Source organism: Corvus kubaryi, unplaced genomic scaffold (genome assembly GCF_017639235.1).
Source record: "Corvus kubaryi isolate FWS band 111438036 unplaced genomic scaffold, C.kubaryi_AGA036_p1.0 37353, whole genome shotgun sequence".
NCBI classification, from domain to species: Eukaryota; Metazoa; Chordata; class Aves; order Passeriformes; family Corvidae; genus Corvus; species Corvus kubaryi.
In genome coordinates, this window is record NW_024581115.1 from 1,065,151 (window position 1) to 1,080,008 (window position 14,858).

Here is a 14,858-nt window from a genome sequence, read left to right on the forward strand (position 1 = left end):
CTTTGTTATCAAGCTCTCTTTTCAGGGCTAGTAATTGCTAGCTGGTTCTAATCATTCTTGCAAGTGATCATTCGAAAGGTTCATTTTATGACCCCTCAAAGTAGCACAAAGAATCTCACTCTATAATGTAATAAACAATTCTACAAACAATGCTTAATTAATTCCCAAAAGTCACCAAAAGGAGCTATTAATGATCTTTCTTTTTATCTAACTGTAAATATGCAAGTCTCCTGGGACAAAGGATTTAAAAAGAACATTCTGGCAAGAGTAATAGTCAACTTGATAAAGCATAAAAGATCACCTGTGAGGGTAATTCAGAATACAGGGCAGTGCTACCTGGTCTGATCAGAAAGTTAGGTCAGGTTGGATTAAATTTCTCTGAATTCTGTGTTTACCGAAAACAGGACACCACTGACATGGTACAAACCAGGCTCAACCCAAATGAGCCTGGTTAGCCAAGAGAAAAGTACTACGACCTTTACAAAATTATTTTTAAAAATTAGCTCTGTTTGGGAATTTGCTTTCCTGTGAAAATACCAAGAATCATTATAAATAGAGGGTGAACAATGTTTCAAGGTTATTTAAAATACAAATATTACAAAGAACAGTCTGATATTTTCTAGAGAACTTTGGTGTTTTAGGAGCCCAAGTATTATTTTCACAAGTAAATCAGGCAGTGGGAAGCTCTTAAATGAAATTTAGTTTCCTGGCAACATAACCCATTGCCAAAAATTAGATTTAGGCTTCTAAAGGGCTTTGATGTTTTTGAAAATCACGCTTCCTGCAGCACTGCACAGCTGACTAGGTGTAATACAGTAATTTGCCTTCTACTGAGGCTATCCGGGCATTATCACTTTGATGGCCTCAGTGGTGTCTGTGAGGTTGGGGGTTTTTTTTCATAGAATGTAAAAAATTATTTTGCTGGGCACAGCCAGTGGTGAGTGGAATCTGTGACCAGAAGCAGGAGGAGGAAAGAAAGAGAGAATCTGCCTTTTCCAAAATAAGCTCCTGTAGTGCTTTGGGAGCTTGTGCTGATGCCAGTGGAGCCTGTGCACTGGTATGTCCCACCTTTGGAAGGGATCCATGAGCTGTTGGACCCTCGATGGACAGGGTCTTTCTGAATCTCTCCTGTTGAAACCATCCCTGGAACACCCACCCATGGAAATATGAAACAGACTCCCTACCACACAGCCAGGATGATTCTGGCTGTGAGTATGGAAATTTTAGATTTAGGCACCTCTGAAAGGAGTTTTCAATGATTAATACAAAGAAACAAACACAGCAGGAAGCATTAAGAGAGAAACTGGGAGAAATAACTAAGACGACTTTCAGGCTCCCACACCTTGACTCCCCTGGTCAGGGCCAAGGAGGCTTCAGGTCCCCAGTCCCTTGACCTGTGGGAGGATTCATGCTCCCACTGGCAGCTGGAGGCTGTGGATTACTGTGCTTAACACTGAAGAACTTACTGTCCCAAACATTGTAGAAAACCAGAAAGTCCCTTCAAACAGGAAGTTTTAAAAATTCTCATTTTTGTTCTAATCTTCAATAAAACTTGCTTTTTTTCTTAATGTTGGAATTTCCTGTGGAACTGAAATTTGGTTTTAAAACCATCTCTATTCAACAGGGCTATTCAGATGGAAGCATTTTCTTATTCATTCCACTTTGCAACTAACTGGTGCCACCCCGAATGTATCACTTCCAAGAATGATGTGGCAGCACTGGAATAGCAAATTAATTGGGCTGTATGATGCCTCTGCCAGAAGTTTCAGCTTCCAGAGGCATTCCTTTAAGGAATGCTGGTGTGGGTTTGGCTTTTACAAGGATACACATGGTTTCAGGAGCCCACAGGCACCAAAAGTTAGTTTGTGTTTTGTAACTGCTCATCTCAACCCAGTCATTGAGCTGATGTCTTAACCACAGTGAGTCAAGCAAACTTCTTCAAAGCACTCATGGAGAAAGCTTTTGGTTAATTTATTTTTCTTTTTTTTTAATAAAAAATTTGTCCTTGGGTAATCTTTCAAGAAAATTCCACTTCTGTGGCTGTTTACGGGGAAAATAATTACATTTAAACACTACTTGCATCATAACATAATCTCTTGTAGATAAATACCTTTGCCACTTAGCCCTCAAATTTTTGTACATTGTTAAGGGGAATGAAAGATGTCTAAATCCAGTACCTTTATACTTGGTCACCACAGCTGAGTTGACACTGAGGGGTTCTTGGAAGGTGACAGTGAGTGATGTACTGCTTGTTACCATGAGACAGACATTGGTTGGCGCCTCGGGGGCTCCTGGGAGAGAAGAGAAAACATCAGCTCTTCAGCACAACAAATCCTATTCAAACAATGTTTCTGACTCTTCAAAGAACCCACTGAAAATCACCCTGCAATTGTGAGCTTTGGGTTGTAGGTGTTTGTGTTTTCTGCCTTTTGAGCATTTTAATTAGTGCCCCTGCTAACAATATCCTGCAGACACCATTTGTTTCTATCAGGGTTTTTGGCTCCTTTTTGGTTAAAAATATCTTCCTGCATATATGTAACCCCATAAAAGAGATTAATGCTAATTATGTCAATGAAAAGCCCCTATAAATCTCTTGGGGTGGATAGGAGGAGAGAGAAAGGACAAAACCACAAAGAGCTAATGAAACCTTTATTGTTTCACTAACAAACTCAAACTTATCGAAAACCAGAAAATATTTTTACATTATTGTGATTCAAAAATTGCAAATTCCACAATTGTTTTGGTGTAATAGTTCCAAAATACAGTTGTCAATTGGGGCCTAACATTTTTGTTTAAAAAAAGAAAAGGAAAAAAAAAGCTTAATTTGCAGAATATCAATCAGGCTCAATTCAGAAATCAAACACAAAATGTCATGACTTACTGCTGGGATTGATTTAAAAAATCAGTATATTAACTTGCACTACTTCTGTATTTCCTTATTTAGTATCTTAAGAGAAGGAGCACTACATCTGTCTTGAAGAAATAACTTTAGCCTACAAAAAATCGAGAAAATTATTTGTAAGTACATTTATATAAAGATGGTTGTACAAATGTGAATGTCAATGATTGTATTTCATCATGTAGGATACAGCTAAAAATCCATGTGTCTAGAAACAATTCAGACCTGTTTACTCCTTCATTTGGGCCAAAATAATTTAATTTGGGTACAGACTCACTTGTACCACTGTTTAAGGTGACTCAATTTGTGGCTGTGGTGATGAAATGGATACCAAGATTAAGATTAGTGCTTACCAAAAATAAGTTTAAATTTTCACAATAGGTATGTGTAAAATGAAATGTCACTGCTTGATCAAACATTTAGAACAATCCCATTCCAAAATAATAAGATTTTTTTGAAAAATAATCAAATTTCAAGAGAGAAAAGACCAATGTCCCCATCCCTCTTCCTGCCTATTCATATGCTGTTTTATAGCATCCTGTTTTAAATTCTGAACATGTTAAATGAGATCCAGGAGTAAATGTGAAAGGAGATAATCAGGGCAGAATCACTGCATCCTGAATGAAGAGTTTGGATGCTGGATGTCTTATTAATTTTGTGCAGCCTAAGGAGCCATGTGCTTGCTGCTCTCAGATATTTGGTCCTTTATTGTTCTAACGTCCATTTCCTTCTCCCTCTTGGAAAGGCCATTTCACCACTGTGCCTCCATTTCCCCACCCCAACCTTCTCCTGCTCCACAGCGGTGCCGTGAGGATCAGCCAGTGAGAGCATCTTTGGGAAGGGTTCTCAGCTGCAGATTCCTGCCTGGAATGTGGCTCTTTCCCTGTACTCACGGGCATGCTCGTAGCCGTCCTTCATGCGCTGGTAGAGCCTGGCCCTCCACTCCCAGCCCTTGAGCTGCTTTTCCTTCTCGGCGCTCTCTGTGCCCAGCCCTTCACTCACCACTTGTGCGGATAATTCCGTCACTCTCTGCTGGGCCTCCTGCACCAGCTTGCTCAGGTGCACAGACCTGCTCTCCACGTTCACAACTGCCAGGAAAAGGGGGAAATAGGAAGTGCTTGGCAAAATTTCAGCCTTGCTCAAAACACATGTAAGGTCAAACCCTCGCACACTCTGCCTTCCAGTCATTATCTTGTTGTCAAGTGGGTTACAGCAATGCCACTTAAAGATCTGGCCACTTAAATGACATGAACAACATGAATAAATTTACCACATTTTTTCCTCTGTTATTTCTCATATGCTTAAAAATGTCATAATTAGACTGAAATTGCATATCTGTTTTAAGTTGGAATATAAAAACTAAGCTAAAAATAATAAACTCTCTCTCTAACCTCTGCTTTGGTATAATATCATAAACTTACATTAAAAAAAAAGATTGTACTGGTTACAAACACACACAATATATAAACTTCTACAAACAAGGAGAGACCCAACTGGCAAAATTAAGAATTTTTTGTGCCTAAGGTCCATGGCTGGTAGAGAATGGCTCTCTTTCCAGCTTTTTGTGCCACAGTTTTATCTGTGTGAGACTCAATCAGTCCTCTGACAGGCAGTGAGCAGCTTGGCACATGGAGATTTTTTCCTCCTGTGCTCAGAATAATTTTAATTTGATGTTTAGCAGTTCAGATTTTCTGTGTGAACTACTGTGGGCTACATCAAGGTGAAAATAAAGATCACATAGGTTACAAACTAAAATAGGTTTGATTTTAGCCCAAATCCACAAGCTCTAAGTAGTCCACAAGACTACCCTAAAAAAGTCCCTTGATTATAAAATGAAATGTGGTGAATCAAGTCCTATTTTCAGAGTTGCTCTTAGCCTAAAATTGTTCAACCTGCAGTTTAGAAAGTAGGACTTGTAAAGATGTTTAATTTGAAAAGAAATGCAAGCACTGATTCTGGTGTTCAATATGCAGGAAGTCGTACAAGAGAAGGAACTCTGAAAACACAGAAAATAAGCTTGGTGTCTGGAATTTTTGCAGAATAGCTCTGAGATAGCCTTAATTTAAAGGGTCTCTTTCTACCAAAATCTGTGCCCTGGCACATGTAGTTTTTCTTAGCAATAGTGGGGAATTGCTAAGTAGGGACAGGCAGGCTCTTGATTGCCCCAAGCCTTTTACAGGAACAGCAAGAATCTTACACAGACTGAACCCATCATTCACTTGCACAAGTCAGGAGCAGCAGACATTCCTGAAAACATCAAACTGTACCATATAAAATACCAAGACTCTGACAGGTTTTTGATACCAAAACACCACAGGAGTGAATATGTATGTGGATATGAATATGTTATTTCTAAACTGGGATCATATGGGACAAATTAGACTGGAAAGGACCTTCACTAGACCAATCCTCTTCCAAATAGGCTCAGCAAAGAGGTCAGACCAAGTTACTGAAGGCATTATCCAGTCTGGTCTTGAAAACTTCCCAGGATGAATGGAGATTATTCCACTTCTTCACTGTCCTTACAGTGAAAAAGGTGTTTGTTTTATCCAGCCGGAACCTCTCATTTTAACTTTTGCCTCTGTCTCTCACAAACTATAACAGCCAGAGTTTAGCAGAGTCTAAGAATAACCCTACTGATGTGAAAAGTGCCCTGGGATCTTTACAGACACAGGAAAGTAAAGAATTACTCAACACCTCTGACATCCAAAGGGTTGTTTTTGAAGAATGTTTGTCTCTAAGACTTTGCTTTCAGAAGTTGGCTTGAAGCCATCCTTCTTAAGTTTGATCATTCTTCATATGGACATCAGGGACATATGGCCAAGCTCCCTGGAATCTGCTGATATCCTCAGAACTGTTGTTTACTGGGAGGCCAGAGGTGATAGGGTTTCCTGGATCCATGCCTACAATAAACATGCAACACATCTGATAGCACAACAGGACTGAGGAAGGAGATTTTATGTGCCAGAGCTTCAGGTGGTTAAGAACTGGCATTGGTTCAAGTTCTCACTAAGGATCTGGCTCTATCTGTTTAATCAAGATTCAGATCCACATTTGTTGGGTCTTGGAAACGTGTCCAATCAGCCAGCGGGAATTTTAATCTTATTTTTATTTGGGTTCACATGAACAAGCCAAACCATGAGTATATGATGAATAATAGTAACTGAAAAGATAGTAACTTCGTCTTCTCCCCAACTAAATTAATATTTTAAATGCTGTACTCTCTGATCTTAGTTACTTTGTTTTTAAAAGATGTTGGGTTCCTGTTGAGATTTATACAATCTGAGCTCCACGTGGAGATGAAGATCATAGTTTTACTTTCTATTGCTTTATCTGCTGCTGTTCCAGGCAGAAATCCAGGTGATACAGATGGAAGCTATCTGTCCTCCAGATCTTCTTTTCTACAGAGTTAGGTTAGGGGCTATAATGAGATTTCAGCTGGATCACTACAGCTAAAATATACAGTGGAAGAGCAAAGGTTTTCTGTGAAGGAAGCTTTTTGTGTACACCTGGAATGAGGAATTCCTCTATTTCGCCTTCTCCCAGCTCTGTGCATCTGTCTTGTACACTTCTAATCACATTAAGAGTTGCTGTGTCCAGTCCCAAAACTGGGTGAGTCAGGATTTTACCCTCCCATTCAGCCTGGGGAAGTCGTGCTCAATTGCCCACCATAGAGAAATGAAAATGTTCCTGCTGGGTGCCGGATCATGTTCTTGCAGCCCTGAGATGATACAAACAGGATTTAATTTGAACAGGGTTGGTTGAGTACAGAAAGCAGAGCAGAAAGTCTGGAGAAAATAGAAAGTGACTGCCATCAGTTCCACAAGACTGGAGCCACATACAAGGATGCTGTGAACCTTTGTTTTGAGGGGTGAAAATAACTTTTTGCATTTCGCTCTCAAATAGCCACTGCAAACCCTTCAGGTAAAACACCCAAACAAAATGATCATTTGCTTTTTACTGAGAATGCTTCATCCATTATTTCAATCAGAAAAACTAAAAATCAAGATAAGTGAAGTGGAAATTTGGTGGGTATATTTTGAAATGGAAATGAGGTGGTTATATATTCATATTCCCTGTATTCATAGGCATGTTTGCATTAATTACAGGAAATGAATACTAATTTATGATTGCCCCTGCTCGCCATCAGACTGCATTTATTTACAGATGAGGTCAATGAAAAATTAGTTTAGTCTTTTTTACTGCTGTTTAGAACACTCAAGACTGTGTTTTCCTCTAGATTTGTCATGGTTAATGAATGTTGCTTCAGCAGTCAATCATGTACTCTAAATGCTGTCACACTTTTTTTTTAAAGCCTCAGTCATGAACCATGACAGAAAAATAAACAAATAAATATAAAACTAAAAAACTCTTTTCACTGAGCAGCTACACTATGCAAAAATCTCCAGGGAAGGTTAAAGGAGGCCAGAATAAATGATAATATAAGTGCTGTGGATATAGAAAAGCAATAAAGGTGTACCAACACTGAGGGTCTGGCAAAAAAACTCAACATGCACATGCACACACACTCTCCAGTGAAAAAACTGGCAATGTTAGTAGCCTCAAGGTGCAATTTCCTGGAGCACTGAGATTGACATGCCAGCACTAAATGTTGTTAATTTAACTAACTTCAAATTAATGGCAGAGTCTGCAGTGGCCGAACCCCTCAAACACAGTCTCATTATAGCCTTGCTGGGAATGTCCTAAATATAGGCATTGACAGTTTAAAACAAATTCTCTTACATCGGGGTATTTTTAGACCCACGTAAGGCGTCAGAGTTTGTGTCATGGTATATGGTTGATTAATTGGGTTGGTAAGTAACCCTCCAACCCACAAATTGGGCATAAAAAGACCCATGAAGGAATACAACGAAGTTTTATAACTACAATATGTAGTTATAAGCAATATTGGTATTCCAGTAAAGTGAGAAGGTCTGTTTTGTGTTTAGGTTTTTTCTGGTTCTGTAGAACTTTGAAATTCTCATTTAAGTGGGATTTTAGGCCATTTGAAGACCAGGAGTGAGGGGTCTGTGGGTAATGGAAGTGATAGATTTCAATACAATTGGCCTCCTGAAGGCAGCATAGCCAAAATAAAAAGGATAATCAAAGTAAAGCAAAGTCTAGACAACCCATCATCCTATCATTTTTGATGACAAACTCTACATTTCAGACCATGATCTTTCAATCATTCAGTTCCTGTTTCCATATTTTTAAAGATTTGTTTCTCAAAATTGCTATTAACCGAGCTGCCCCAGTGTTAATCACATTAGAAGCTCAACTTGATTCATTAGTTGGTGTATCTGAGATAGAGAACAAAAAAGATCTACTGAACACATATTCAATGAGCAGATATTGCTGCAAATATCCTCCAGCACTCTTGTTGTTATAATCATGCTTATGATAAAACCAGGCAATTTTTGTGTGTCATGTAATTGGTTTTCCCTGACAACAGCAGAATTGATCTCATACAAGCAATTCTCTAAGTCAATTTGTGTTCTTTACTTACAGTGTGGGCTTTCCTTTGCCCCAACGTGTAGAAGGGTCCTGGCAATGGGGATGTTGTTTGTCAAAATGGCAATATCCAAAGGAGTGAGTCCCTCACTGTTTGGTGTGTTCAGGTCCAGTGCCTCCAGTGTGTATTGATAAAGAAGAATCTGAACAGCAGCCAGGTCCTGCTGCTCTACGGCCTCAAACATAGCTTCATTGCACTGGAAGTTCTGTGTGTCAATAAAAACAGAAATTCAGTGAAACTTTTCCTATGTAAGTGCTTTAAAAATAGAGAAAAATTGTTTTGTGACATTGCTATAAAATATTGCTCCTCCAGCCCCAACTTAGGCTCAGCTTGAAGCACGGCAAATGTTTGCAGCAGAATTGAGCTTGATCTACCCCTGGACTGGAGTGCTTGAAATTGCCTCAGGTCTGTGGGAAGATTCAAGTGAGATTCAAACCCATTATGTTTGCAGCGTGAAACTGGATGATACACTACAATTTTTGGCAGAGTCTTGGACTACTGACTTTTTCAAACTCAAATTTCAAGTAGAAAACTACAGTCAGGTGATGAAAATCCAAATCAAACGAGCTCTTCTGCATGTAAACCTTCCCAGTTCCAGTGTGAGCCAGTGTGTTCATTCTACCACCTCAGTTATTTCCAGGTGCCCTTATTATTGCATTTAAGTTGTAACTAGAAGAAAATTTGAAATTTATAGGCCTTAAAAACAGAAGTAGAAATGGGACTGAAGAAATGGACTGTCCAGTGTGCATGTCTGAGCAGCAGACAGCACAAGCAAAAAACCTCAAGAACTTTCATGGTGCCAACTCTCAGGCAGGAAGAACCACTGAACCTTTTCCTTACCAGTGTCAAGGAGATAAAAGAATGGCACAATACAAAGGCCCCTACTGTTTCTTAATTGAGCTGGGGAGAAGCAGGTGCAGTAGACTAGCAGGGCCTGCAGGTTTCTTTTATGAGAACATCCTTCTGCAGCCTGCAGTAGTGACAAGTTATTTGCCAAGATTCTTTAAATTCTCTCCCGGTGTCCCATTGCCATACTTACCTGATAGGGTTTTTCCCTCTTTGGAATGAATTAGCAAGAGGCCCAGCAAGGCAAGGAGGGCTCAGAGCACAGATTCAGATACACAGTGTAAACCAGCTCCCTGTGTCCCAATACCACATGGAGGGAGCACTGAGAAAATTGTTATCACAGAATGCATTCTTTATTCTATGAAATAAATATTGAATTGAAACCATCTTCTACTGTGATTAAAAGTTAGCTCTTCAACCACACTAAAATGTCATTTTCTTTTTAAAATTGATACAGTTCTATTTGGCATATCTGTGTCCAAGTTTGCTGCCAGTGAAACAACACTGAACTGCTGGAACATCTTTTTTCTCCTCATAAAACACATGGACTAAGGGTTTTCAAGCAGTTTCTGGGAACTACAGTCCACAGCTCCACCTTGGAATTTGATCAGTTCTACAGGGGCCTTTTTTCAGTGCGCTTGAAGTTAAAAGTGTCTTCAGAAAATTTCAGGCCTGACAGGGATCTTCTGGTCTACTCTTTGCATGTGAAATATTGGTAGCACACTAAGAAATTGTAAAAGTGATGTTACCTAAAAGTTTTAGCATGGGACTCACCTGTGCTGAATATTGGGGATCAGTGGAACAGGAGGAAAAATGTACATAAGATGCTCTTTACCCCAAATTGCCAGTATAAAGAAATGAGATACTTATGTTAACATGACAATCTAAGGATGAGACGAGCTATGCAGCAATAAAGCAAATCTGGGACAGTAGTGCTGACTTGGGGATCTACCTTCTAGACACTGGGGTACAGAACAGCTCATGCTGGAGAAATATTTTTTCTGTAGGTTTCCATGCAGAATAAAAGATGGTGCTTAAACATCAGTGCTGATCATGGGGCTCTGTCACATCTTCTCTAGATGGTAAAGATTCAGGTTTAATTTTATAATCAAATACTTAGGCCACACTCCAGGGCTGGTATAAGATAAAAATCTCAGAAAAAGGGACAGTTGAATGGCAAGCAGCTCTATTTTTCATTCTTTATCAACCCCTCTGTTCAAGATAAAAATTGTTTTTAAGGACATACACTGTCATTAGTGAGAGCACATGTACAGAAAATTTTAGAAAAGAAGACAGCACATATTTCTCTTGTTATAAGATAAAACTTAAAAAATGTCAGAAATTTTTACTGCAATGAAGCAATATTTTTTATCATTCCAGTAGCTCCACACATCTGCTGTCCTGCTTATGTAACACTCTTATAATCTTGATATCAGAGATCTTACTCTTGTTCTGGTGTTTTGCCCACACCCTGAAGGGATGAAGTGCTCTTGCTAGAAATTAAAAGAATTTTAAGCAATTATAATTACAAAATATTTTAATTAATGGTATGATTCTGATACTTCTGTATGTCTTCAGCTCCCACTCAATGGTTATATTGATTTAACAGCTGTATGTCACTGTATTGTGTACTCAAAATTAACATACAGAGAGCACTGATGTTTGAAGTACAGATGAAAAAGAAAGCTGTGATCTTCACTCTACGAAAATCCATTATTATCAATGCAGAATTGTGAACTGATAGACCTTTTGTCATAGAAATTATTAGAAATGTAAAATCAGAAAATCACAGAATGGTTTGGGCTGGAAGGGACCTTTAAAGATCAGCTTGTGCCAACAACCTGCCATGGACAGAGACACCTTCCATTAGAAATACATTCACCAATTCTTCTATATCGGCATTCTAAAAAGAATTAATTTAATCGCTGGTAATGTCCATTTCAAATTATTTTTCTACTGTTATTGGAACTTTCTCTACAGTGTTGTTTATGGGAATACAGGATAATTATCAGAATCATCTGCATTTTGATCCAGTCAGAAAACAAGCAAAAGCATATTCCTCTTGTAACTGATCACAGCTATGAAAATCTACTTATTAGGCAGTGAATTAGTCAAGAGTGTATTACAAAGGGAATTGGTTGAAGGAAGCTGAATGACTGCATTGGTCTGCATTTCTTTTAGTTAAGTTTATTTTTGGAAACATTCTGGGAGCAGAACAAAAAGGTAAAGCTGATGATATTACTGCGTGAAAGGCTGTGCTGCTCACTCAGGACAGGAAAGTAGTTATTTCTCTCTTCACATATTCCTTTCTGTGGCACTGGGTACACACATGGTTTTTCCTTTTTTAAAAACCAGAATAAGTAATTCTCTTTTAATTGGCTTTACATATGTGCACAAAAGTTAAATGACTTAGCATTTGTAGAGTGTTACCCTAACTTCTCAGTATCATTATTTGGCTTTAATTCCAATTTTGTATGAAGCTCAGGGAAGCTTGTACTACATCTCAGAAGTTTCTTCCATTATATAAATCAAAAATTCACTATTACATGATAATAAAAGAGAGATGGCTAACTTCACTAGTATAGCTGAAATGAACCCAAGCTATGGCTGACAAAAGCATTTGGTCCTTTTTAAATATATACACACACCCCCCTCCCCCCCAACAGATTTTACCTACCTGTCAGATTGCTGTAGAATTATTTTAAGAACTTTGATTTAAACCGGGTTTTTTTGATTCAGTTATCACCATTTAGACCTGCCTGTGTGCCTTCGAAAATGCATCTTTGGACTTCTTCTTGCCAAATGAAATACCTGAAGTGTTTGTGAAATTTTGGCCCTAAGTAAGTTGTTGAGCAGAATCTAAGCACACGTTTAAGTTAATTTGTCGTAAATACTCTCGCCAACTGACCTGTTGGCAAGAATGTTTCACCAAAAGGGAAAAAATAAAAGCAAATTTCTATTTCTTCATTTCATTAGAAATCTGATTGAAAAAGCTGCACTGATTTAAATGAGAAACAGAGAATGAATATTATAAGCTACTTCATCCAATCCAAACAATTATGAGACCAAATTGCAAATATCAGGTTTTCCAAATGAGCAATTCAGACTGAATTCAGGCTGAAATACATTGGCAAGTCTTGTAACTTCAAAGAGTGTAAAATCATGGGAACTGATGTGGCCTTTCTAATTGGGCATGTGTGCATCCCTCATCCATAGCAGAGCACATCAAACTGCTAGACAGTCAAAAAACATCCTGGAGAGGCAGCAAAGTATCTATTACATCTTCACTCATGCTAGTGGACTGCCCCATTTGGAAGTCTGCATCCACCCCAGCTCTCCAAGTCCAGAAAAACATTCTACACTTCTGACCAGCTTTTCCCCAACTATTTGCTTTCACACAGAAAACAGAAATATATTTGAAAATTATACAGTTTTCTGCAAAAAGCTTATCACGTTCCATATAGAAGATCCTCTACTATTGCAGCATTTTTCAGACATCTGCAGCCCAGGGATAAGAAATCCAAACAGGTATAAGAAGTAGTATCTTTAGACCCAAGTGCTCAATTTTAGTCCAGCTGGTGTTGTCACAAATACCAACAAAAGCCTTCTGATTTCTGCCATCATTTACCTTTACTAGATAACTTTCTTCTACTCTGAAAGGACAAAAGCATTAAATTCAAAGAGAAACTGAATCAAGTTTAAAAGTGATTGGGTGAAGTTTAGTAGCAGTTTTTACATTGCTTTTTCCTTGACTCAGTCCTGCAGCCTCTAATCATTAGCTGGACAGCTATGCTATGTGATTAATTTATTTAGGTGTTACTGTGATGCACAAATGTATATACTGAAAAGAACTACAGTATTGCTTTGCAGTAAGTAATAACCACGTTCCAGTAAGTGATTCAGTGCCAGAGTCTTTAGAAATGCGATCTTATGCAGCTTAATTAAAATGAAGTGCCCCTTTCAAGGTATTTGCTCTAATTCTGACTGAAAAAGTCCACTATGTGCTACTGGAGTTGGAAAAAGTGGTAAAGCAGTTTCTGCAAAGACTTGTTTTGATAAACATGAGTTCAAGAATAAAGCTATTTTGGGACATTGCTATGTCTGCAGCAAGACAACAATTTACTGAATGGAAAGTGTTGCACACCAAGAGAGAGTGGAAAGAAAACTCTTCACTTGCCAAAGCTGAAAGAAAACAAATTCTAACAAATGCTGTTCACTTGTCTGGAGACATGATTTTACTCCTTGACTTTGCTCAGTGGCACAGAAACTCAATGATTAGAAAATACATGAGCTAGCATCTTGACCTGGAATATTTCCACCCCTTCAGTAATGGTTTCCTTGCTGTTTATTTCTGGGGAAAGCGGGGAAAACAACAAGCAGAATGGATAGAATGGGATCCAAAGCCTCTTGAGTTTAGTGAGAGTCTATTCATTGCTGGCTGTGGACACCAGCTCAGACCCCAGACTGGTGATACCTACAGGTTCCTCTGCTGGGTGTTTGTCAGTGACAAAATCTGACACTCCCATGACACTGTAAGGGGCCGGGGGAACAAAGTTAGCACAGGAATGTCTGCATCCCATTAAATCCACATCCACTCAACATAAAATGAAGGCTCCTAATGATGATGACTGATGGAATAGGCACTCCCACTGCCTGACAGATCCAGAGTGAAAAGGGACAGAACTCAGGTTGTAAGTTACTGGCTCAGGGTTAGCAGAGGACTTGGCCCTCAGCAGCAGTGCCCTGCTCCTCAATCCTTTGGCTCAGCTCATTGGCAATTTCTCTTCTTATTAGTTAAGCATGACAGAAGAGCCCGTGTTTGAAGGAATATATAATCTGAAATGTGTATTTAGATAAACCCTGGTCAGAAGATATGCTCACAACCTGGCTTTCATTCAGCCTACATGTCAGTCTGCTCTGACATGTCCCCAGCACTAGTTCATCCTCCTCCTTCACTCCCTCAGTCACACTCAAGCTTGCAATTGAAAAAAAAAAAAAAAAAAAAAAAAAAGGCAAGAAAAGATAGTGGCTAAAAAATAAATCTAAATAATCTTTCCCCATAGTTCATACTTTGAGACCTCAATTCAAATCATCACTACAAACTGAAAAGCATCTGGAAACCCATGGCCTCAAAAGCACAGCCATTGGCTACCATGCAAAGGTTGTTTTCCAGCTCTCAAGCCCTGTTTGAATTTCAGGCTTCTCTTGTGTAGCAAGAATCTATTGGCTCTGGAAGAGCTGAGAGGAAGCAGCCATGGTCCCCCGCTTTTGTTGTGGTCTTTTTCCATAGGAGAGAGACAACAGTCTCCACGGGTCATGCAAGGGTCCTCTGATTTCAGGAAAGCACGATCCTAGGGGACAGCATCAGCTAATTGAATTAAAAATAATTTCAAATTCTTGCACTGATTCATATAATATGTCTCTTACATAACGAAATTTTTGAGTGTTAAAGGAGTCTAGAGTGTCCTTTTTCCTTCTGACAAAATGTAACATTTTTGTTATCTGGCCCAGCCATACTCTGAGTTTAGTCCTGCATTGCACTAAGCATCTGATCTAGTGCAGCAGAGTACTGGTTGCAAGAGGCATCTCCTGGTGCTTTCA

At 38.9% G+C, this 14,858-nt stretch overlaps 1 protein-coding gene across 2 annotated transcripts in view; it reads right to left on the reverse strand.

The window, feature by feature from the left end:
• Positions 1-14,858, reverse strand: part of ANKFN1 (ankyrin repeat and fibronectin type III domain containing 1) — a 130,602-nt gene that overhangs the window by 50,285 nt on the left and 65,459 nt on the right. For both annotated transcript variants that reach the window (XM_042032357.1, XM_042032356.1), the window contains exons 4-6: positions 8,406-8,616; positions 3,793-3,987; positions 2,178-2,291 (exon numbers count right to left, since the gene is read on the reverse strand). In XM_042032357.1, the coding sequence (XP_041888291.1) occupies positions 2,178-2,291; positions 3,793-3,987; positions 8,406-8,616 (520 nt within the window). The remainder of the gene's footprint in view (positions 1-2,177; positions 2,292-3,792; positions 3,988-8,405; positions 8,617-14,858) is intronic.